This window comes from Chrysochloris asiatica, unplaced genomic scaffold (genome assembly GCF_000296735.1).
Source record: "Chrysochloris asiatica unplaced genomic scaffold, ChrAsi1.0 scaffold00065, whole genome shotgun sequence".
Lineage (NCBI taxonomy): Eukaryota > Metazoa > Chordata > Mammalia > Afrosoricida > Chrysochloridae > Chrysochloris > Chrysochloris asiatica.
In genome coordinates this window covers 12,126,724-12,150,190 of record NW_006408583.1, presented here as the reverse complement: position 1 = coordinate 12,150,190, position 23,467 = coordinate 12,126,724, and the positions used below count along the sequence as shown (strand labels likewise).

Below are 23,467 nucleotides of genomic sequence, written 5' to 3'. Positions count from 1 at the left end.
ATCTGTTTTGGAAGAAGTGCAGCCAGAGTGCTCCTTGGAGGCCAGGATGGCTAAGCTTCGTCTCTCATACTTTGGACATATTGTCCAGAGGAAAACAGTCGCTGGAGAAGGATGTCATGTTGGGTAAGGTGTAGGGTCAGAGAAAAAGAGGAAGACCCCTAATGAGATGGATTGGCCAGGTGGCATCACTGATGGACTCAAGTGTGGCAGCGGTAGTGGGGTTGGCCCAGGATCGAACATTGTTTCGTTCTGCTGTGCATGGGGTCGCTATGAGTCGGTTCCGACTTGATGGCACCTGACAACAACAATATAGTTTGTATAGCTGATATCCTATTCTGTCTTCCTTGTAAATGAATAGAGATGCCAGCTCTCCAAAATTTATCAACAGATCCCAAAATCTCATTCCCCATGATTGTTGTCTTGTGCCATCAAGTTGGTTCTGACTCTTAGCAACCTTTATATAAGGTTCCTGAGGAGTGGCTAGTGGATTTGAAACAACTTTGCAGTTAACAGTCCAGCGCTTATCCTACAGTGCTACAATTCGAGATACTCATTTCCTCCTTTTTGAGGAAATCTCAGAAGGATCGATGTGTAAGATAAACCTGTACTCTTCTGATATGATTGTCTCTGAAAGATGATTCAAGTATTTAGTGAGGATTGATACACTTGCATTTTTCTTGTGACCCGAAGAGGACCTGACACCTTTGAAGCGCTCCTGCTTCCACTTGAGTCTTGGGATCTTCCAAAACACAGCCGAGCCCTTGCTCCCACTTTTCCTTCCATGAGGTAGAAGGGACCCTCTGAAGTCATCTCCCCAGTCCTGTTAGCCTCTGATAAAAATCACCTTGGGTGCTTACTAAATCAGACGATCTCCTTGGGATTCCGAGTCAGTAAGACTGACAGTAAAGGGAGGTTAGAAAGTCACCGTATTTAAATATACACGTGTGGGTCTTACCCTGAGGTGACTTTGGGAAATACTGCATCTTAGTAGGTCACTGTCCTGTTTTGACTTTGAGCTGGTGACAAGGGGCACCCAGCAGCACCCCCTAGAGCCACCCCTTCTAGAGCAGCCCCCTCTTGTATGGGATGTAAAATACAAAAGGAGTACAATCCTCCACAGGAAATTTCTGGAGTATTGTGATATTAATCCTACTAATTAGGTAACTTTTAGAATTCCAATTCTGTGATTCTTTCTAATAGAATATCTAACCTATGTTATGCTATCGGATAAACCCTGGACTTGTAAGTACAAGGTGCACACTTCAAATCTAGCAACCACTACTCGAAAAACCAATACTGGGTTGTTAGGAGTTGGAATCGACTTGATGGCACTTAGTAGCAACTTCTTACAGAAACACCTAAAATATATTTAGTTCATTTTATTGCTTAGAAATAAGTTAGTAGCTACATTGAAATAGGAAAATTTATATATGAGTGGGCTTCAGAAATTTTCATTATCTTATCATTTCATTTTCCCATGAACTTTTTGGAGCAGAGAAATTTCCAAGAGGGATGATGAGGAGCTAAAGTCTGGAGAGTGGGTACAAACCTCATACATTCACATGGCATTTCAAATTGTGTGCAGCACATTTCTTTTTTCAAACAATGTATTAAATTTTATGTAGGCTATCCTGCTTGCTCTTCCAGTCAAGTGAGGGAGACAGCCTTAGAATCCGCATTAAGTGGAAGACTGCTACTACTGGTCACGGCTACCTTACAATGATTGCAGATACACACAATGTCAACGCAAGCCTTATGGGAACGACTTGACGCTTCAACTCAAAGCAAATAAAACCAACAGTGACCTCTTCCAAATCTAAAGCAAAATGCGTTTACATTTTGTAAGAGTTCAGTAGGGGACTTCCTAAATCACTTATTTTTTATGTTTTTATTTTTAATTGAGTAATAGCTTACATGGGGGAACATCAGTTTTACGCTCATCATTTCATTGCAATGATTACAATTTCCTCCATGCATCATCATTCAATAAGATTTGCTGCCATTCCCTCTGTTGTCTGGTGGGGATATACACAAAAACACTCAGGAACAGAATATATAATCATTTAAACTACCAAAGGGCAGAGTCTGTAAGCCTGCCTCGTGGCAGCCAGCATATACTAAGTCACTTTTAAAAGTAATTTAAACTATAAGTCATTTTCATCTTACAGGCAGATTGAGTCACCCGATGCTTTTCCTATGACAAACTCGTTTAGTGCTTTAGTGTTTTGTTTTGTTTTTTTTAATGAAGTTAGTATTTACTACCTTTTTCTTACTACAATCCAAATTATCAGATTATGATACTTCAAACAATTCTGTTCAATTCCATTTTTGAAATGAAATCTGAAGGTCATGCAGATGATAAGTGATAGAGTGTAAACTGACTTCTCCTTCCCATTCTTTATAGGTTTCATGATTCTGACACCTGAAACTGAAATCCCCACACATTCACACTAGGCCAGGAGACAGATTTGGATTTTAGTAAGGATGACAGTAAAATAAAAAAAAACATGTTGTGCCAAATAACCAGTCAATCTAAGCTATCTGGTTCTGAGAAACTTTCTCTAACTGTATTTCATAAGAAGGTACTAAACATCGGGCAAAGAAAGAACTGTATGAGGAAATATGAGGGGGAGTCAGAAAGTATTCCTACTAGGGCTTCAGTCCATACGTGCATAGGTTTATCGCAAACAAAACCTATTTAAACGTAGCTGTGTGATGGCTGCAGACAAGTACTCAGTAATACACTTGTCTTACTTTCATTTTTTATAAGTACCATCAAGTTGGTCCTGACCCATAGTGACCCTGTATAGGGTTTCCATGGAGCAGCTGGTGGGTTTGAACCACATTTTGGTTAGCAATCCAGTGCATCTCTTACAGCAGCACCACACCAGACCTTTTAAAAAATAAAGGCCAATCAAAACGGTAGCTTCCAAATCCAAGTTACAGTTAAGTCATCAGGTTCTAGAAATTATTGTTTCAATATCAATTAGTTTCAACAAATGGATGCAGTACCAGAAAAACTCATTCATCCAAGCAAAAAACTTTGGAAGATACCTACCTACCTGGTCACAATTGTGTCCATTCCAAAGAAACGTAGTCCAACAGAATGCAGAAATTATTGAACAATATTATTAGTAATACAAAAAATTTAAATTGTAAAGGTAGTCCAGAAACAGTTATAGCAGAATATCAACAAGGAACTATAAGATTCAGATTCAAAAAATGATGTGGAACAACAGATGGCATTGCTGATGTCAGAGAATACCAAAAAGCTGTTTACATGTATTCTGTTGACTATTCAAAGGTATTCTGTGTGTTTCATGACAAACTATGTTACTGTTGTTAGGTACCAACTCATAGTGACCTTGTGCACAACAGAATGACACTGCCCAGTCCTGCGTCATTCTTACACAATTGGTGTTGCATTTGAACTCATTGCTACTGCCACTGTGTCAGTGCATTTCGCTGACCCTCTGCTTTTCCAGCATGATGCCCTTTTCCAGAGGCTGGTGCTTCCTGATAGCATGTCCGAAGTATGAGAGACAAAGTTTCAGCATTTTGGTTTCTAAAGAGCATTCTGGCAGTACTTCTTCCAACACAGATTTATTCTTCTAGAAATCTATGGTGCTTTAAAAATTATTCTCCAGCACTTAAAAAAAAAACAAACTAGTAGCTTCCAACAGGATCTGCCACGCACATAGGTTACCTCACAAAGTTATGGCAACTGTTTTTTCAAAGGATAGGCTAGTAGATTTTATCCAAAGTGCTGTAAGTGAGAAAAGGGTCAGGAATGTTGTGCTTAGTAAATTTTCTCCATCACCCCACCTGTGTTCATTACAGCCCTGATCTTAACCCAAACCTAGACACTAAAAGAAACAAAAATTTGAGTCCCTTGAGGATGCCAAAACTTTTGGTTTGATGTGGTATAAATTAAAGAGTGCAGAATTCTTTGGGGAAGGATTGGAGAAATGTAAACCTTGCTTTCAGAAGTGTACAAACATAGATGGAAAATATGTCAAAACAGCTTCACATTTTTTGGCAAGTGCTTTTATTGCATTTTTAAAATCCCTTTAGTGAGAACAGCATCTAGCTAACAACAAAAACTTTTTAAAAATTTTTCAAGCCAGAATTTTGGAGATGTTTCAGTGTGTAAAATGTTTAGGACAAGACTGAATTAGAAACATCTCCAACTCCCTCTTTTAATCACCATAAAGGGATTTGGGAGGCCTCACAGAAAAGAAAGCCTTGTTTAGTCCAATATTTTGAATGTATTTTGTGGAACACAATTTGTTGAAACCTGATGTAGCAAGACAGCATACCAAAATTCCTGTTTAATACTACAAAATAAACTGTGGTTCCTAACATGGAGGTACAGGTATTTAGTTCTTTACAAATCAAACAAAATCATCTTAATACCATCATTTCTTTCTCCTGTCTAAAAAGGTTGGTGCACTATGACGACTGCTTGGATAGGACACTTTACCCACTTCTGATCAAGAAACACTGGCTATGGACAAGAAAATGCTTTGTCTGTAAAATGTACACAGCCAGGTAATCAAAATCTTTTTCTTAGAGAAATACTGGTTTCTAATAGGTACTTTTTTCACTTTTAGCACTTCCAGTTTTGTCCAAAATAGGATCTGATATTTGTACTTTGGGGTGTAAACAAGAGGCTTTATCTAGTTCCAGAAGTGCTACAAAATCATGTTCACAAGTGCAGGGCTCCTCACACACACAAACAAAAACCGGGATGATGGGCCCCTTTCATTTTAACACTAAGCAAACTACATTATGTGTAGCACAAATCCACTGTTCAGACTTCAGGGCTGTGGTTAGAGCAAGTAGCACACTGGTGCTGTCAGGGAAACTTATTCTGCAGCCTTCACCCAACAAAATACATTACTTCACGTGTTAAGTGCCGTTGAGTCGGTTCCGACCCATAGCGACCTGTAACAGGGTTTCCGAGGGTGTAAATCCTTACGGGAGTAGAAAGCCTCATCTTTCTCCCACTTCACGTGTAGTGCCCTCAAATATTATTTCATGAAATCTTGTTTTGTTTTATATAGCTTTAAGGTCCATGATTTACATACCAGTTTACCCATTTAAATATTTAACATTAAGTTCTTCAGCCACCACTAAACTCCATTTGAGAGTACTTGGGCCTTGTAGCATTTTGTATCTTAGTTATGGTGGAATTTGACTCTCACAACTCCTGGTGTCACCGTACTACTGAGTAAGACTGCTAACTGCAAGTTTGGCAGTTCAAACCCTATACAAGGTCAGTAAGAGACTGGACAGCAATTAATCACAACAGTAAGAGTAAGAAAAATTGGGAATTTAAATCTATGTACTGTTGTTATGTGCCATGGAGTCGGTTCCGACTCATAGTGACTCTGCACAGGGTTTCCGAGACTGTATGTAAACCTTTACAGGAGCAGGCTCATCTTTCTCCTGTGGAACAACTGGTAGTTTCGAACTGCTGACCCTGAGGTTAGCAGCCTGATTCGTTACCACTACGCTAGCAGAGCTCATATGTACTAGAGGTCATTAACCTAGCTCATACTAACAGCAACATAAACTTAGTTATACTGATGTCTATCTTCTTTACAACCACAGGTGGGTGACGAACAATGACAGTTTTGCACCAGTGGACCCATGCTTCTTTTGTGATGTTTGCTTCCGAATGCTCCACTATGACTCTGAAGGCAATAAACTGGGGGAATTTCTTGCTTACCCTTACGTTGATCCAGGAACCTTTAATTAAGGATAATAAACTGAAAAAGAACCTTTATAAAAGATCTCCTCTTGGGTAGTTCTTTCCGAAAAACTGTCACTGGAAGAAATCTACATCCTGAGCTATCAAGCGAGCTATCAAGCAAAAGCTATGGGAGGAAAAGTCAAACTATAGATTTTTTTTTTTTTAAATGAATTTGGATTGTATTTCATGCTTAGAAGCATGATGGAGTATTTATTATTAAAGTATATTTCTAATTTAGTGGGTTTTGTTCATTTTTAAGTGGGTTACATATAATTAACAAATTGGTCAGTGTGGTGGAGTCAGTTCAAACTCATAGTGACCCTGTAAAGGGTTTCCCAAGGAGCAGCTGGTGAGCTTTAACCATTGACCTTGCGCTTCAAGGCGACCTTAAAAGTTCAAACCCTCAGCACCACACCAACTGTAATTAACAAGTCAGTAGTGCTGTATATATTCTTAAACATACATTGTTTTGATTCTTTTTTTTCTCTCATTTTGCTTGTTTATTGATTGTAATTGTATCCAGATTGCTTTTTGCTAGTAAGAGGCACCAAATGGTAGACATGCTTTGAAATTCTGTGAAGGAGATCTACACCTTATATACTACACCGTGAGGTTTTCAAGGTACATTGTCTATCATTCAATTTTTATTACATAATAAAATTAGGGAGAGGTTATGCAAAAAGGAAATTATTTAATATAAAAGATTTAGTTATATAATCTTATAGTGGGATCTTTAATCTTAAAGTGGGGTTTTTTAAATAATAAACATTATCTTAAGGGGGCTTCATTGTATATACAAATGGAATGAAAAGATAGATGTTTTTCCAAGAACTCTTTCGAGTTCCCTCTTAAGCAAATAATGTAATGTAAATCAATCTTTAGAAATCAAACATTTTCAGAGAAGTTAACATTAATTGAAGTTTCATTTCTGGGTAAGAACTTTGGTGTATCACAATGATTTTAAATATGGCAATTTACTATTTTATAAGAAAGAATAAACAATCTAATTCATGTAGTATAATAACTAAGACATATGGATCAACTAACTTAACGCTTGCATCCTCCTCTCAGGCCTTAACTCCCAGTTCTTTCAGAAAATTCTGAGATCACAATTGTCAAGAGAAAATCGTGCCTATCTGTACTTGAAATATCTTCTGGAAACATTTAGCATTTGGGGTTGGAAATTTTACTAATGAATTAATACTTTATCATATTTATGTTTCACTTTCTCTTTTCTAGGTTATGTTCAAATTCAACTGAATTTCACATTTCCTGGATGACTAAACAGACTTATATAAACAAACTGGTGAGGCCTATACACTTCCGTGGTAACAAGATTGACAGGGAAATATGTTGATTTTATATGGAAATGACAAAAACCTGTTTCTGGTATGTCTCATTCACAGATCCAATCAAGGAAAGCTTATGTTAGTCCCAATTTGTTACATAACCAAAGGTGCTAAGCTAACACTGAACAGATTCAAAATTTCTGTTGGAAAACTATAGATGTAAGATAATGCAACAAAAATAGATTTTGCCACTCATTTATTAATCTGCAAACAGTTTGCTTTCATTTATTATTACTTCATAATCTCAAAAACAACAGTTATAAGGTGAATTAGTGACTCATCACAGCATTCATGTGGTAGGTTTTTTTGGGGTGGGGGGGTGGTAACTTAGTTCATCTTCTTGAACAAATCAAACAAAATGCGATGAACATTTTATCGTTTAGTGAGATTATCCTGCTAATTCTTCAACTAACATTTTCACCAGTTAAAAGTTTCCTGATGAATCTGAGAGAACATGCAACTAAGGACACCCACAAGTTGCCAGTGTATCAGTTATATGGACTGCCTACAAAGAAGAATTCTTTAAAATTGCATGTTTTGTGTAACTTACAGCCATAAATTCCATGAATCAGAAATATCTTTTCTGGAGAGATAGCTTTGCTTATTTCAATGGATAAAACACAATGTGACAATAATTTATCTAACTTAAAATAAGCAAAACAAAAATGTAACCATGAGCTTTTTCAAGTAAAATCCTAGTAGTTAAAAATAGATTGTTAATCTTTTATGGAAATTCAGATATTAACTAGGAGATCACTTATCTCTACAGTTGGAGATTTACACATCATAAATACAAACCCATTTCAGCCTAATAGTTATTTTTTTAATATTGGTTTACTGTTTCCAATACATCATCCTTTCCTGCCCTGGATCTTATAGTCCTCTAAAACCCCTTGTTTTCATCCTAGACTAGATGGCAGACTTAACCTGACACCTTTACACAGGTAAGTTAGTATATGTGGATGTAAGTCCGGGTATAGAACTACAGCACACTTCCATTTTGCCAGCAAGAATAAGGTAAAATCTACCATTCCATTCTGTTATACATACAAAGTTTAATGAGGAAAAATTGATTCTGCTGGGTCATGTGAAACTTAACTCTTAAATAATGTTATCTGGTGGTCAAACAAGTAACTAACTTTGTTATGCTCTCCTTAAACAGGAAAGTTGTAGGGTTTTGATCAAATATACCACTTAATATAGCTAATACTCCTAAAACTTTATTTTACATTCACATGATCTTAAGCATTTTGAGCAGTCAACTGGCTAGAGTAAAGTCAAGCCATGCAGGCAGACATAAATTACAAGTAAAATCCTCACTTACCTGAAGTGGAATATTCAGGGCTTCCTGGTATAATACAGATTAATTGAGTCACAGGGAAAAAAAGGGGGACAAGAGAATTTATTTCCTTTATTCATTTTGAGTTTTTTTAATTACTGTGTCTCCCCAAACCAAAAAAATTCTGACCAGTTAAATTATGAAGGAGCTTCAAAAGTTTGTGGGAAACTGTAATTATAAGATAATGGAAATTGTCCTCAAACTTTTGGAAGCCTTTTCTTTCCTTCATGATGGAGTCCTGCTATGGCACTGTAGGATCAGCACTGGAACTATTGGTTTGAACTGCAAACGGTTCAAACTCAACCAGCCACTCCTGGAAATCCCGATACAAGATTGTTATGAGTTGGAATCAACTTATTTCTCCTTGGTAGTGAATGCAGAATTCCACCTCTTGCTCATATAAAGAGCAAAAACAAAACAAAATTAATAGAGTTTGATAGAAAAATTCTTTAATCAAAACATTTTCCACGTTGACACTTATGGCTTAACTAGAACAGATCTGTCCAAATCCAAACAGATGAAATGACTGGTTAATATAGCAGAGTTCCATCGAAACAATGGGTCCTAGATTCCATTGTAAAGACACTTCAAAAGCAAACACCCAATTATTGAAATTGAAGATTCAAACTATTCATCTATAGATGAAAACAATTATCCATGAGGCTAAAAATATACGATGCTTATCACCCACTTTTTTGGCAACTTATAAACCACAGACCTAAAATTGTAACTCTTAACCCATTTTCCCACATTCCTATCAAATTACGATTAGTGTCTTCAGCTATTGAAAACCACCATGTAACCTAATATTCAAAATAGAATGCTATCCTTTAGTTATTTAATACAGTTAACATTGGTTCACCCTGACTTAAGCCATGTATGAATCAACTAGGTACAAAGTCACCTATGTGCAATTGTCATATGATACAGAAATCAAACATTTTAAATCCCTTCTAATATAGCATTGTTTTCAAATAGGTTATTTTCATTATATAATATTTACTTAAATTTAGCATAAGCATTATGCACTGATTTTTTTCCAATTTAAAAAAAATACTATTTTAAGTGACTTCCTTAATGAATGTGACCCCTTTCTCAAAAATAAACTTTCCTCATTTAGTTTTGAATTTTCGCTCCTAGTACAGATACAAAGAATCGTAAATGGTTGATTCCAAGGTTGCTACTCTCGTGCCAGATTTATTTAAATATATAACCAGCCTGCAAGAAAAATTGTGTGATTTCACTGAATTTCCAGCCACAAAACTTATCTTTAAAAATTAACTTGAGTTTTGTACCTTGCAAAAATTGTCAGTTTCACTTCAGTTGGATAGCTAATTGTCATACAAAAAGGCGAACAGACCACACTGTGTTACAAAGCAGCAGGATAATATAGCACAATATAGACTGAGATTCAATAAAACAAGGGAGTGAGTACTTGTATAGAAGTAACATTTCAACTACCATAAAAATGCTCAACTTCTACAAAAACCCACAACAGTGAATAAGACAGTCTGGTAAATTCAACATGTGTAAAAACTATGCACAAAACCCACAGTATTAGGGAAAAGAGGAAAGGTATTATACAAGTAGGAGGTTTAAAAATGTAACTTTTTCTCTATCAATTACACATTAACTTACACACACTAATTGAAAATATGCTACAACCATAATGTCTGGAAAAGCAGCTTAACATTTTCTAAATGGATTTTCCTCCACATTTGTATATTGTAGCTGTTAATACTGCACAAGTACAATTAGCAATAATGTTCAATTTTCAACAAAGGGATCTCCCCCTGAAAGCAAGTTTTTAACATGAAAACCTATGCTTATAAAAATTTTAAACTTTCCTTTTCAGCAGTCTAAATATCTCAAGCGAAAACCATTACAAGCTTCTCAAGTGTCCTTTCCTCTGGGTGTGTCAGCCTAGTTATCTAATGTAGAATCCTTCATAGAGATTTCTGTTTCCCTCTCTTCACTAGATGACCTAAAGTGGGAAATAAAGACGTAACAACTAAGATTAGAATTTATTTTATCCACAAAATGAAGTCAGTAAAAATGGAGCACATTACCTTTTTAAAATCAATAGAAATCGTGAGTTGTCAGTACCATATCATCATTTATATTGTTTAAATTTTTAATTTATCATATATCTTTCCAACGTAATACAATCAATGAGAAAAATAAAAGATATCATCAAATTGGACCACCAGGCCCTTTTTATCAGTTTTAGCTTCCAAGTGAATACTCAACATGAAAATATTACCTATAAATAATACTGACATTTCCTTAAATTACAGGAATACAGTAGAAGCATATTAGCAAGCTGAGAGACATAGTAAGCTACAGTTCTAAGACTAGGCATTTATAAGGTAGGTGGTGTTAAGTGCCGTTGAGTCGGTTCTGACCCATAGCAATCCTGAACAGGGTTTCCGAGACGGTAAATCTTTATGGGAACAGAAAGCCTCATCTTTCTCCCGAAGACCACCTGGTAGTTTTAAACAGCTGACCTTGCGGTTCACAGCTCAATTCGTAACCACTATGCTACCAGAGCTTCTTATAGTACAATAAGAAATAAACTCTCCTTTCTAGGTCTGTATTTTAATTTGTTATCCTATCATAATTCTTGAAGGAGTTCTGGTAGCGTTGTTGTTGTTGTTAAGTGCCGTCGAGTCGGTTCCAACCCATAGCGACCCTGTACAGGGTTTCCGAGGGTGTAAATCCTTACGGGAGTAGAAAGCCTCATCTTTCTCCCGCGGAGCAGCTGGTAGTTTCGAACCGCTGACCTTAAGGTTCGCAGCCCGATTCGTAACCACTACGCTACCAGAGCTCCTTAGTGGTTACAAATCGGGCTGCAAACCTTAAGGCCAGCAGTTCAAAACTACCAGCCGCTCTGCGAGAGAAAGATGAAGCGTTCTGCTCCCATAAAGATTTACAGCCTCAGAAACCCTGTACAGGGTTCGCTATGGGTCTGAACCGACTCAACAGCACTTGACAACATCATAATTCCAACAACGCTTAAAACGAACACATATGAAGGTGTGTTAGTATAAGAATTCCCAGGGAAAAGTTATTTTTTAAATGGGGTTCCCTCATTTCTTTTATTAGTACAGTGGGAAAATGTTATAAATAATTTTCACTTTCTGACTCTTGGTTTGCAATATACTTCCCAAATTCAGGAAGAGTTATTAAACACACTCTTAGAACAGTACTGCAAAAGCAATGAAAATATGTATTTACTTTTTCTTAAGGCTGGTCTCATGGTTGTCTTTGCTTTCTTCACTATTTCCATTATGTTGTGGCTGACTACTATCTTGAACATCAGATCCTCCATTTACAGTCTTTGAACCTTTCAAAGAATTATAATAAAAACACTGTTAGAGCTTCTAAAACAATATCTAAAGATGTCCTATATAGATCAAAAAAAAAAAAAAGCCTTACATTTCAAATACTTAATTTTTTACATATTTGAGGTTGCTTTGTATTTCCAGTCCTCATGATTTAAGATGTTTTGATGCTATTTTAAAAATAGGAATAATTACATTTCATTAAAGACACATTGTTAGCTCCATACCTACTCAAAATCCTTTGGGTAGCTAAGGTGAAAAGCAACAATTAGTATACAATGTAGATCTCCATGTAGAGTATTAATTGGTAACTTGTCAGTACGTTACGATTTCATGTCTCATTTTTTTAAAGACATTAATTATATAGTAAGATTTCAAATTTATTACTAGTATTTTATAACAAAGGTTGTTAGGGCCATCGAGTCGGTTCCAACCTATAGCGACCCTGTGTAGTTCACATGGCTTTGAGGTCTGGCGCATGAACCCACAGTGCCACAGCAGGACTCCATAACAAGGTGGTGTAATGTGCAATGCAGTCGGTTCCGACTCATAGCGACCCTGTACAGGGTTTGCCAGGTGGTACATATTTACGGGAGCAGAAAGCCTATCTTCCACGCAACAGCAGGTAGTTTTTGAACTGCTGACCTTCTGTTTCACAGCCTGATTCATAACCACTGTGCTCCCAGAGCTCCTTGTAACAAAGGTAGAAGTCCTTATTATCTAATTGGCCACAATCCTATGAACAAAGGGGGTTAAGAGGCTTTCTTCTAATGGGGCTTTTCTTACAAGGCTTATTTCATTAACTGATCCTTGTGTAAGTGCTATCCCAGGCAGTTCCGACCCACAGTGGCCCTGTGTAGGATTTCTGAGGAGCAACTTGTGAGTTTGTACTGTTGACCTCAAGGTTGAGTGCTTACCCTATAGCATCAGATAAAAAATTCAAATTGCTTTTGAATGTGAGTTCATAGGTTTATTTAGCAGCTGTTAAAATATTTCATGGAGGACTTCTGGTGTGGCGCTGTGGCTTAATACAATGGACTACAATGTCAGCGGTTCAAGCACATCAGCCGCTACTCAAACCGTATACATGGGTTGGAACCCACTTCACTGCAGTTAAAACAACAAAATGTTTCATAACATGAATTGGGGTGAGGACTGATGTGTTTACGGTGAGTGCATTTTAATCTTTGCAAAATCTTTAGAACATACATGTCCCACTTTTTCTTTTGTGACCTCTCAAGATTACTGAGAAGCTAACATCTGATGAGTCCTCGTGTGGCACTGTAGGATAAGTACTAGGCCACAAGGTTGGTTAGAACCCCAAGATAAGTGATTCAAACTGACTAGTTATTTCTAGAAAACCATATACAGGGTTCACTATGAGTCAGACCATCTTGATGTCACTTTACACTGAGAGGAAACAGACAAACAGGTATGTGCTGAAAATTGCTATTTTTTTTTTTGTGGTGCAGTCTGTGAGGGCGGTAGGCATGCCAATAGCATTCACAAGAATCCGTAAAGTATTTTGTGTCTCAGTGACCAGGAGGTACAGATGCCATCAAACACAGTCAATGATTCAACAAACATTCCATTAATGAATGAAACACTTTGTTTCAACCAAAAATCTTTTAAGATATTTAAATTTGGTCATTTAAACATGATAAGTGTGTTAGCTCCCTGGGTGTCACAAATGGTTTGTGCTTGACTACTTCAAACCCATCAGCCATTCCTCTCTAGGGGCAGGAACAGAGTGGACAGCAACTAACAACAATGTAAAGTGTGGAGGGTCTAGTAGTACATGGGAGCAAGATGTAGTGAGCTACCTCTGAAAGTTTTAACAGTCAAGGAAACCCCACAAAGTTCAAACACATGAGCTTGCCACAAACTGTAAAGTATCTGGATGGGAATGGGTTTATTTTTTTATATACTTAATGATAGGTGAATACATTGGTTTATCAAGGAATTTACTTCAAAATCATGTTGCATTGTGGCATAGGGGAAGTAAATGGGATATAAAATAATGATCATGATAAAATGTTACTCATGCTGACTGCCAGTAATATTGACAAGTAACTTAAACTTAGTGAAAAGAATGAGATTTTTTACTCATCTAAACACTACCAGGAAACAATCAGAAACCAGTTCTCAAATTTATAACCACTTACCTGTTTGTTCCTTTTCTAGCTTTTTGTTTGGCCCTTTCTTTCCTTGATCTTTGGTTTTATTCGCTTCCTCATGCTGCCTTTGTTCAGCAAGAGACTTATTCAGCACTTGTGTGATCACAGAGTCGCCTTCACCAACCAAAAACATGTTCTTAAACTTGTTATACAACATTGTAGACTTTTCCATGATAACCTGACTAACTTTGAATCGCCGTATCTGAGAAAACAAAAAAAATCATCATTTCGCTGCTTAATGTTTTGATTGGAAGCAGCAGTGTTCCAGTTAAGCAGGATTCATTGGATTTTTTCTCTGACACCATATTCCACCTTCCCTTTATGAATGTTAGACTCACAAATCCCAATGTGGAGTCTGTAACAGCATAAGTATTTGGTGAATATGAACTATGCCAGTGAAATAAGCCCATTGCAATAATAGCATGCTAATCTGACAAAAGGTGAAGCTGTTACTCCTCCTGAGGAAATAATGTAATAAATTCTTTTATTATAACGCTCATTTTTAAAAGCATTGGCTAACCTTCCTAAACACGGTACTTTCATTTTTTTGTCATTTCTACATGTGCACTATTAATTACTTTCATCATGATGTACAAACATCATCACTATCCATTTCCAAATGATTTTTACATAAATGTCCTCCCTTTTCATGAATCAAAAGGAAGCTCTGTAATCTACATGAATTGGGGTCACTTACTTTTTTCAGTGTTGTAATCATCTCTGTGTGTTTCTGAGCTTGTTGCATTGTGACCTGAAGTGAAGCAAGTTCATCCAGGGCCTCAATACATCTGTTCACATCCTTCATGACAAAACAATTTCATAACTATTAATTATCATGGCATTATCTGTTCTTGAAGGATATTTTCAAAGTTTCAACTATAAGACTGTATAAACGGACCAATAACACTCCGACACACACACACACACACACACACACATTTGACGTTACACATACGTATAATAAAACCGTGAGTGGGGGTCAACCCAGTCAGCTATAGAAGCATCCTTATATTTTTAAATGAGCAAACACTTACAAGATTATCAATTTTGAGTGAGTTTTTTATTTCAGCATGTATCCTTTGAAGTCGAGAATCCATTGATGTTTCTATAAATTAAAATACATGGAAGACAATAAATACTTTTCCAATTCAAGTGTTTCTGTATAAAATAGAATTCTTTTTAAACCAAAGCAAAACTATGGTGAAAAAAACTGGTCTATTTAAGAAAATATGTGCTTAATAAAATTTACAAAGAAAAACACAATAGCTTACACATGACTAAGAAATGTGGCTACACTAGCATCCATTCGTAAAACTTAATGCATCATTGTTAAGTGCCTTCTTCTGACTCATAGAGACCCTGTATAGGGTTTTCGAGGAGTGGCTGGTAAGTTTGAAACTACTAACCTTACAATCCAGTGCTTATCCTATAGCACCACACCATGACTCCAACATGCATTACAGCAACCCGGCATTGGGTTTCTGAGAAGCAACAAGTAAGTTTGAACCGCTGACAATGGGGTTCAAACTGACAGTGGGGTCAAGTACTTACCCTACAGATAAATAGTTTGAAACTACCAGCTGTTCTGCAGGAGAATGAGGTTTTCTGCTCCCGTGGATTTATAGTCTCAGAAACCCTACAAGGTCTCTATGAGTTGCAAAGGACTCCCAGGCACATAACATCAACCAATCAACCAAGTATAAAATCACCACCTGTTCATTCCACATTTTAAAAATAAGCAGTTTCTATACAATAGTCCATCACATCCCTTAAATAAGTTTAAACAAAAATAAAAACGATATATAAAATCAGATATAAATAAAATCAGATTTATTCAAAACAAAAAAGGGCCCAGGTTTTTTGATATTGAAACAATTTGAGTTGGCTACTTAGACATTTACATGATTATGCTTAAAATACAAATAGATTTACAAGGATTTCATTAGAGCTTTGAAAAACAATGTAGGTTATAAGGTAAAAAAAAAAAAAAAAAAGACTAATCTAAAACTAATGTTCTCCCATGTAAACTATCATATAATTCACAATAAAACATTAAAAAAAAAAAAAAGACTAATATCAAAATCAACACAAAAACAGTGTCACTTTAACATAATACATTTATACAGGTGACAAAGTAAAACAACTAACCTCGCTTCTTCTCCACTTTCTTAACGTCTGGTTTCTTCCCTTCATCTTTATTCTGCCTATCAAATGTTAACACAAATATTTCAAAACACTGCAACTGCTGTGACTTTTACCAAATGCCAATGATCCCTTATGTTAAAGTTAAATGTTGATGTATTTAAGTTCAATCTAGAACAGAAGGAACTGCCTAATTCTGAATACTGTGTATTACTTAGCATTAATGAAATTATAAGCAAATTTAAATTTATCAATTTCAATGACATCACAAAGTCATTTTAAAGCACTCATGGGTATTTTATTTTCATGATTGAGTAGTGTGTTGTTTGAAAATACCAGGGTTGCGAATGGACACACGCACAGTGACATGGAGAGAGTGATTATTTCATAGATTCTACACAGCAATTATGTAAAAACTATGTATTGTCTTGCATATCTCCAAAGAGTATAAGAGGGTTTCATACTACTTTTGAAGTTAAATACACTTTTAAGATAATCGTATCATTAAAATATTTTGCCAATTATATCAACTTAATGTATATCAACATTTACATACTGTTTCACAAAAAGGTACCAATTTTCTGTAAATCACAAAAAAATAACCTCCTAAAAATTTTGATTTCTAGAATGTTGGTTTGGATTCAGGCCATATTAATGAACCAATTGAAATAGACAAGAACAAAAAAAATGTCTAAAAATCACTTCTTTTTTTTTTAAAAAAAAACTTTATTTTAAAATTTTGGTTACAGTTTCATTATTTTTTTCTTTTTCTTAACAAGTCTATTGTTTAATCTTCTCAGGATTTAAAAAAAAAAAAAAAAAAACAGTCTAATGAATTAAACAACAAAGGAATGTCAAGGTAAGGGCACAATGCCCTAATCTCAGGAGTATAATAATAGCTATTCCAGTAAATACCTTGCTTCGAAACAAAATGAATTTTTATATTTTCTAAATGAAATGAAATGCACAACCACCATCTTCATCTGAGCTTATCATAACTCTCAAATACACAAAAGCTTCATTTTTAAGCCTGGTGAAAAACTGTAACAGGAATGATGGCCAACCTTAATATGTAGTGTGTACCTTACAGGAATTTTAAAAACAATCATAACATAGTAATAATGCCATTAATAATGAAGTCCTCAATTTAGAGTCTGGAACATTCTTCCATCAGGGGGGGGAAGGGAAAATTCAGTCCAATGAGTCTGTCTCAAGATCTTCATCTCTTGTTTGCTCCACTTGTATTCTCTTTTCAGTAACTGGATTAATGCTTTGAGCCCAAAATGAGATATATTTTTTATTACTGTAGATTACATGTTGTTTGGCTGGGAATACAATACAATAAACTTTATTTTGCATAATGCATTTCATACAAGCTGCATCTGAAATGCTTTACAGAGCAAAACTGTCCAAGTACAAAGTTTTGTAATAACAGGAGAAGGAAAGAAAACACAAATATTAGAATTTGAGAAAGTTACATTCGGAGGACATTAAAAAAGAAAATTGAAACACAAAAAGATAACTGAGATACTGAGGTTGGGCTACAATTACGAAGCAACATCTAATTTTATTATGTTTTCTTTGTGGGCACAATAAAGTTTAAAGCCAACAGTCCAACAACATTGCAGTGAAAGGACAGGAAAGTATAAGGTAACGAAAAATTTAACTTAAATCTTTACTTAAGTGGTTAATGTCTAATAGATTATAGAGGGAATAGCATTTCTGACTGGGATTTTTTCATTACTCCCTCAAGTAAATTAAACTGCCTGCCTACATATCCTCCAAACAAGAGCAAACTTTAGGCTTAGAAATGTAATTTATAAAGAAAATACAGAATAACTTACAGAATTGTTTTGCCCAACATTAATTTTTCCTTAATGGCTGACCTAGAGCATATTTGAAAAACTACCTCCTTACTAAGCTCTAAGATTAATCAGAAGGTTTAGAATTCACAAAGAAAATCTCAGAGAAAAGAGCTCAGAATTGACAGGTTAAAGATCGACTATGAAAGTAGACATGACCGCTAATCATTACCACCGGGCTTATGTTCCTTCCTCTAATAATAGCATTTTATATTAAAAATGAAACAGGAAAAAAATTCCCCATAGTAATATAAGTATATTCTATTGTGCAAGTATCAAAACGTAAGAGAAACTCTGACCTTGGTTTATATAGCACTCATCTAATGGAAACCCCCCTCAGCCTTTAGATTTACTTTTACTGGCTTTCCACCTGTGCCTTGTTATCTATTTTTTGCTGGCGTTTAGGGAAGGTCTATGTGTGGTACAGTACTTCCTGCATTCTTTCTGTATATAGTATACAAGTATATAATAAAGAATGAGTTAAGGTTTTCACAAGCCACTAACAAGTGAATTATTCTATTTGCTCTTTCTTTCACTTATAAAAATAACTCACTGGGAGCTTATCTCAGTCATTTCATCCTCTCAGGAGAAAACCATGAATGCTATCAATGACATGACAGGTTTTCTAACATATGGGGAAGTCACTTCTATCTGAAAGGATTTATACATAAAGATCTAAGAAAATGAGAGTCTACTGTTGAAGTTTTTCATGCTACCTTTAAAAGGCTAAAAAAATATACAGATACTTACTGCTCAGTTTCCATCTGCTCCTCTTGCTTGCGTTTTCTCTCGGCTGCCTCCTTCTCATACTGCCCTTTTAGCATGTTCCGTCTATGGGCAGCCTGAAAGTTTCTCCCGCCTTTTCTCTTCTGTTTGAGAGTTAGGATGGACATAAGTCAGTCATTAGCACTGACAGAATTTCAGTCTTAGTAGGTAAAACCAAGAAGAATTTTTTAAAGAAATAGTTAAATGATGACTGAGAATACCCTTGAATTCCCAACAGCTCTCTTTGCCCTGTTGTAGAAGTCTTTATCTCCCATGATTCACTGAAATCATCTACACTATCATTCTAATTTAAGTCTGTGTGCATCAACTACAAACACCGCGCAACCAACCCAACTGAAAATTCTTCCCTTATTAAAATATTAGGGTAGAAATTAACAAAATAATACTTAGGAAAGAAAAGTACTTCAACTATAACACCAGAAACAGAATCAATGGTAAAAAAATACAGGAAGAATGCCTAAAGAATGATCATTTCTTGGGGTTAAATTACATTAGTCTATATAGTCCATGTTTCACATATATAATGTGCCCATACATGTTAACAGTGCACAAATGACTCATTAATGGAGTTGCAGTGTGGTTTCATACAACACTACTCATTTTTGGAGTAAAAATGCTGTATAATTTCTCTGTGTGAACCTTTTTGACAAACTGTCTACTTTCCTGATTTTTTTAGATTGGTAAGATTATATTCACTATAGCACAATTCAAAAATATACAAATTTAGAAAATAATGATACTGAGTTTCAACTGTGCTTTTAACTAATTTAAAGAAACTAAGATGAACTTTAAGGAGCTCTGGTAGCATAGTGGTTACGAATCAGGCTGCAAACCTTAAGGTCAGCGGTTCGAAACTACCAGCCGCTCTGCGGGAGAGAGATGAGGCTTTCTACTCCCGTAAGGATTTACACCCTCGGAAACCCTGTACAGGGTCGCTATGCGTCAGAACCGACTCGACAGCACTTAGCAACAACAAGAAGATGAATTTTAAATTATATCTGGAGTTCCTGGGTGGTACAAATATTAAGAGCTTGAATACTAACCCAAAGGTTGGTGGGTCAAACCCATCTAAAGAGACCTTGGAATAAAACCCTGTCAGTCTACTCTGGTAGCGTAGTGGTTACGAATCGGGCTGTGAACCTTAAGGTCAGCGGTTCGAAACTACCAGCAGCTCCGCGGGAGAAAGATGAGGCTTTCTACTCCCATAAGGATTTACACCCTCGGAAACCCTGTACAGGGTCGCTATGGGCCGGAACGGACTCGACGGCACTTAACAACAAGTCTACTTGTGAAGGTCATGGATTCTGATACTGACCAACTTTCACAGAGATACTGAAAGTTTCCTAGATAAAAGACTAAGAGAACAGACTAGTTTCTAACCTTTTCACCTTCTTGATCATCCCCTTCTTCTTCAGAATCAGAGGTTGATGCAACCCCTGCTTTAGGTAAAATTTTCCTTTTTGATTCCACTTCTTTCTTCCCCTCTTTTTTGTCAGGCTCTTTTCTTGGTTTATCTTCTTCCTTTTGGCCTTCTTCATCCTTTTTCAGTTGTTTTTTAGGTTGTTTTTCCTCTTGGCCTTTCTTCTTAGTTTTATCTTCTTCAGTTACCCTATTTTAGAGAGAGTTCAACAGTAAAAATGAACTTTTATGTATCGTTAATACTTGCCATTTCAGTCAACCTGAGTATTTTGGATAGCAATGTTGTTTGTTGATAAGTGCTGTTGAGTCGATTCTGGCCCAACAGCAATCCTGTACAGGGTTTCCAAGGCTTTAAGTCTTTACAGGACCAGAAAGCCTCATCTTTCTTCCCGCAGAACAGCTGGTAATTTTGACCTGCTGACCCTGAGGTTGCAAGGTACTTTTAGTTGACTTCAGGGATACTATAGCTGTATATAAAATGGCAAAGACCTCTGACATATTTAATAAGAAGCTTTTATTTAGTGAGGTAAAATTGTATTTATGTTTAAAAAGTAAACACCCTAGAAAAACATAAAATTATAAAACTGTAATAAAATATCACATTTAAGACTCTAATAGCCATTTGTGGACTGTAAGATGCTAAAACTTATGTATCAAGTGGTGCTCTTAGGTATCAAACAATACTGGACTCAATGGGACCATCGCTACTGCCTACACCACAGACATCACTAAAGACAGACAAAACTTCACTATCCAATGATACTAATGTGACAGTTAAACAATTCTGAGTTATTTGTTCCATAATAATAGATTCTAAAACGAGAATCCAATGATGACAATGCTGACCACATAAGTACTTTTTTGTTGCATGTTGCACATCTAAAACATACCACAACTTGAGTATCAGCCAAAACTGTTAAAAAGCTAAACCTTCTTACTATTCAAGTAATTTCACTGAGGTTTTCACAAATGACACAATTATATGAATGCAATTTTAGAACTGGAAGAATCTTCAAATCATCTAGGCCAACCTCTTCTGTTTGACAAATGAGAAAATTATGGCTCAAAAAATAAACTCAATTCCAAATCTACTGACTTAACCAACTTAACCAAACAACTGCTTCTTTAAACACACACGTGATTAGGTTGGACAAGAAAAACAACAAATTGTTTTCTTTAGAAACATTTCTTATACCTATAATGTGTAAGAGTCGTGGTGTGGCCCTGTGGGCTAATGCATCTGACTGCAAAGTCATTTGAACTACAAGGTTGGTGGTTCAAGGTCACCAGCTACTCCTTAGAAACCTTATACAGGGTTGCTATGGGTCAGAATCGATTCCATGGCAATGTTTATGTTTATCATTTTCTAATGTGACTTTGATGTCTAGGTCCCCTTGGGAGGGTCCTAGCTGAGCTGCTCTCTAATCACAAGGTCAGTGGTTCTAAATTTACCATTCACTTTGTGGGAGAGAAAGATAAGGTTTTTCGTTTTCCAAAAAGATTTACAGGCTTGGAAACCCTATACAAGGTGTTTATGGCACATAATCCGAGCCAAACATTTTGGTATACCATCATTTACTTTTAATTAAAGGGAAAAAACATGCAAGTAAAATGATTTAAATTTCTTCAAAATTTCCATTACTATAATTATTTGATCATGAAATATATAAAGCACTTTTTCCTGGCTCTTCACAAACCAACTGAGTACATTTACAGAAACTAAGTCCAAGGCCAATCATCAGGTCACTTCTGACTTCCATGTATCAACCTACAGGACAGAATATAGCAGCTATTTAGGAATTTTCCAAGGCTGTCTTTACAGAAGCCACATCTATCTCCTGCGCAATTGCTGACGGATTGAAACCATTCACCTAATTTTTGGTTAACAGCTGGAGCTTGAACCACGGTGAAACCAAGGTTCTTCAACTGGGGCCCATTCAGCAAACATTTCAACAAAATCCGAGATTTCTTAGGCTACAATGACTGCTGTGTACTTCTTAATTATCTCCTTTCCATACAGGAGTGCTTACCATGGTTCCCTATACCAGATTCATATATGTGTGTAAGTAAGCAAAGCAGGAAGAGGCCTGGTGTGGCATTGTATTGTAAGGACTGTACCAAAAAGATTAGTTTGAACCTCAAGGTCAGCTGTTCAAACTTACCAGCTATTGCTCAGAAACCCCATACAGGGTTGCCATGAGTCGGGACTGACTTGACCACACTTAATAAGCAAAGGGGAAAACATAGGATCCAGTGTTTTCTGTTCCTAAGTATCACGACATATTCAGAAGTTATGTTGTGACTGAAATCCTATACTTTCTGGCACAGACATAATTGACATTTATTATGTTACCAAAAAACAAACTCAACTGCAATGTATCTAACTTACTAAATTTCACTACTTTAAAACATTGCTATGTTTGCCCAGGAGACATCAAGGCAAGTGGTTGGGTCCCCTCAGTGTACACCCCCTTGCAAGACTAAGACTCAATGGGAATACATGCTCTGATGGGTGATCATGCTCATCACCGAAAAGGGGAAGTGAGGGACAAACAGCAATGAAGCTGTGAGCTAAGCCCTAACAACGTTCAACAGACTCCTGCAGTGAGCCCAGGTGGAGACCTGGTTGGCCAGCAGTATGGCAAGACCTTGGGACTCGGGCCCAGAGTCAGTGACATAGCCACAGAGGACTGGAGTGGAGAGTGAAGCGTCCAGCTGATAAGAAGAGAGGGCATTATGCACAAGACACCCACACTTGCGGATAATCCCCACTTGACCTGGCTTCAATGACTGGATGATCAGAGCTCAACCAGAAGAAAGAAGAGGAAAAAAAAAAAGTAATCTGATATAATTTGATGAACCTGACCTATACCTATAGATGTAGTAGCTCAAACGAGGGAACAAATCCTTACAGCAAGGATCATTCCCACCCCTCCATATACAGAGTAGATAGGGATGGGCAACTCAGACATTGGCTACACAACAAAATGGGGGTGGGGTGGGTGGGCTACAAAGGCAATAAGTGACTGGCTTACAAACTTTCAAGAGGGAACCTAGAAGAACCAGCAAGGACACATAACAACTACAGAATGATGTACATGGGAGCATTAACCTGAACCTCAGTCGACAAATGAAAAGAGTCAAGAACAGAATAAAATTATAAGAACAGAGGATCTGGGAGTTGAGCCTATGAATCAAAACAATTACAATGTGAAAAAAGGTAAACACAGAAGAACAGAGATCCAGGTGGTGGGAAGGTCAGGTAGATTACTGGATAAAATAGACTATCTT

The 23,467-nt window shown here is 36.4% G+C and overlaps 2 protein-coding genes across 3 annotated transcripts in view; one reads left to right on the top strand and one right to left on the bottom strand.

Moving 5' to 3' along the window:
* Positions 1-5,764, top strand: part of SNAPC3 (small nuclear RNA activating complex, polypeptide 3, 50kDa) — a 32,212-nt gene extending 26,448 nt beyond the window's left edge. Inside the window, exons 8-9 of the mRNA XM_006864483.1 lie at positions 4,444-4,551; positions 5,617-5,764. Coding sequence (XP_006864545.1) covers positions 4,444-4,551; positions 5,617-5,764 — 256 coding nt within the window. The remainder of the gene's footprint in view (positions 1-4,443; positions 4,552-5,616) is intronic.
* Positions 5,765-9,685: 3,921 nt separating this feature from the next.
* Positions 9,686-23,467, bottom strand: part of PSIP1 (PC4 and SFRS1 interacting protein 1) — a 43,426-nt gene continuing 29,644 nt past the window's right edge. The window contains exons 9-16 of one of the 2 annotated variants that reach the window (XM_006864481.1): positions 20,138-20,366; positions 18,722-18,840; positions 16,116-16,171; positions 15,002-15,072; positions 14,665-14,766; positions 13,956-14,169; positions 11,684-11,792; positions 9,686-10,430 (exon numbers count right to left, since the gene is read on the bottom strand). In XM_006864481.1, the coding sequence (XP_006864543.1) occupies positions 10,370-10,430; positions 11,684-11,792; positions 13,956-14,169; positions 14,665-14,766; positions 15,002-15,072; positions 16,116-16,171; positions 18,722-18,840; positions 20,138-20,366 (961 nt within the window). In that variant the 3' untranslated portion in view covers positions 9,686-10,369. Of the gene's footprint in view, positions 10,431-11,683; positions 11,793-13,955; positions 14,170-14,664; positions 14,767-15,001; positions 15,073-16,115; positions 16,172-16,825; positions 17,435-18,721; positions 18,841-20,137; positions 20,367-23,467 lie in introns of those variants that run through there. The other variant, XM_006864482.1, reaches the window with a different exon arrangement.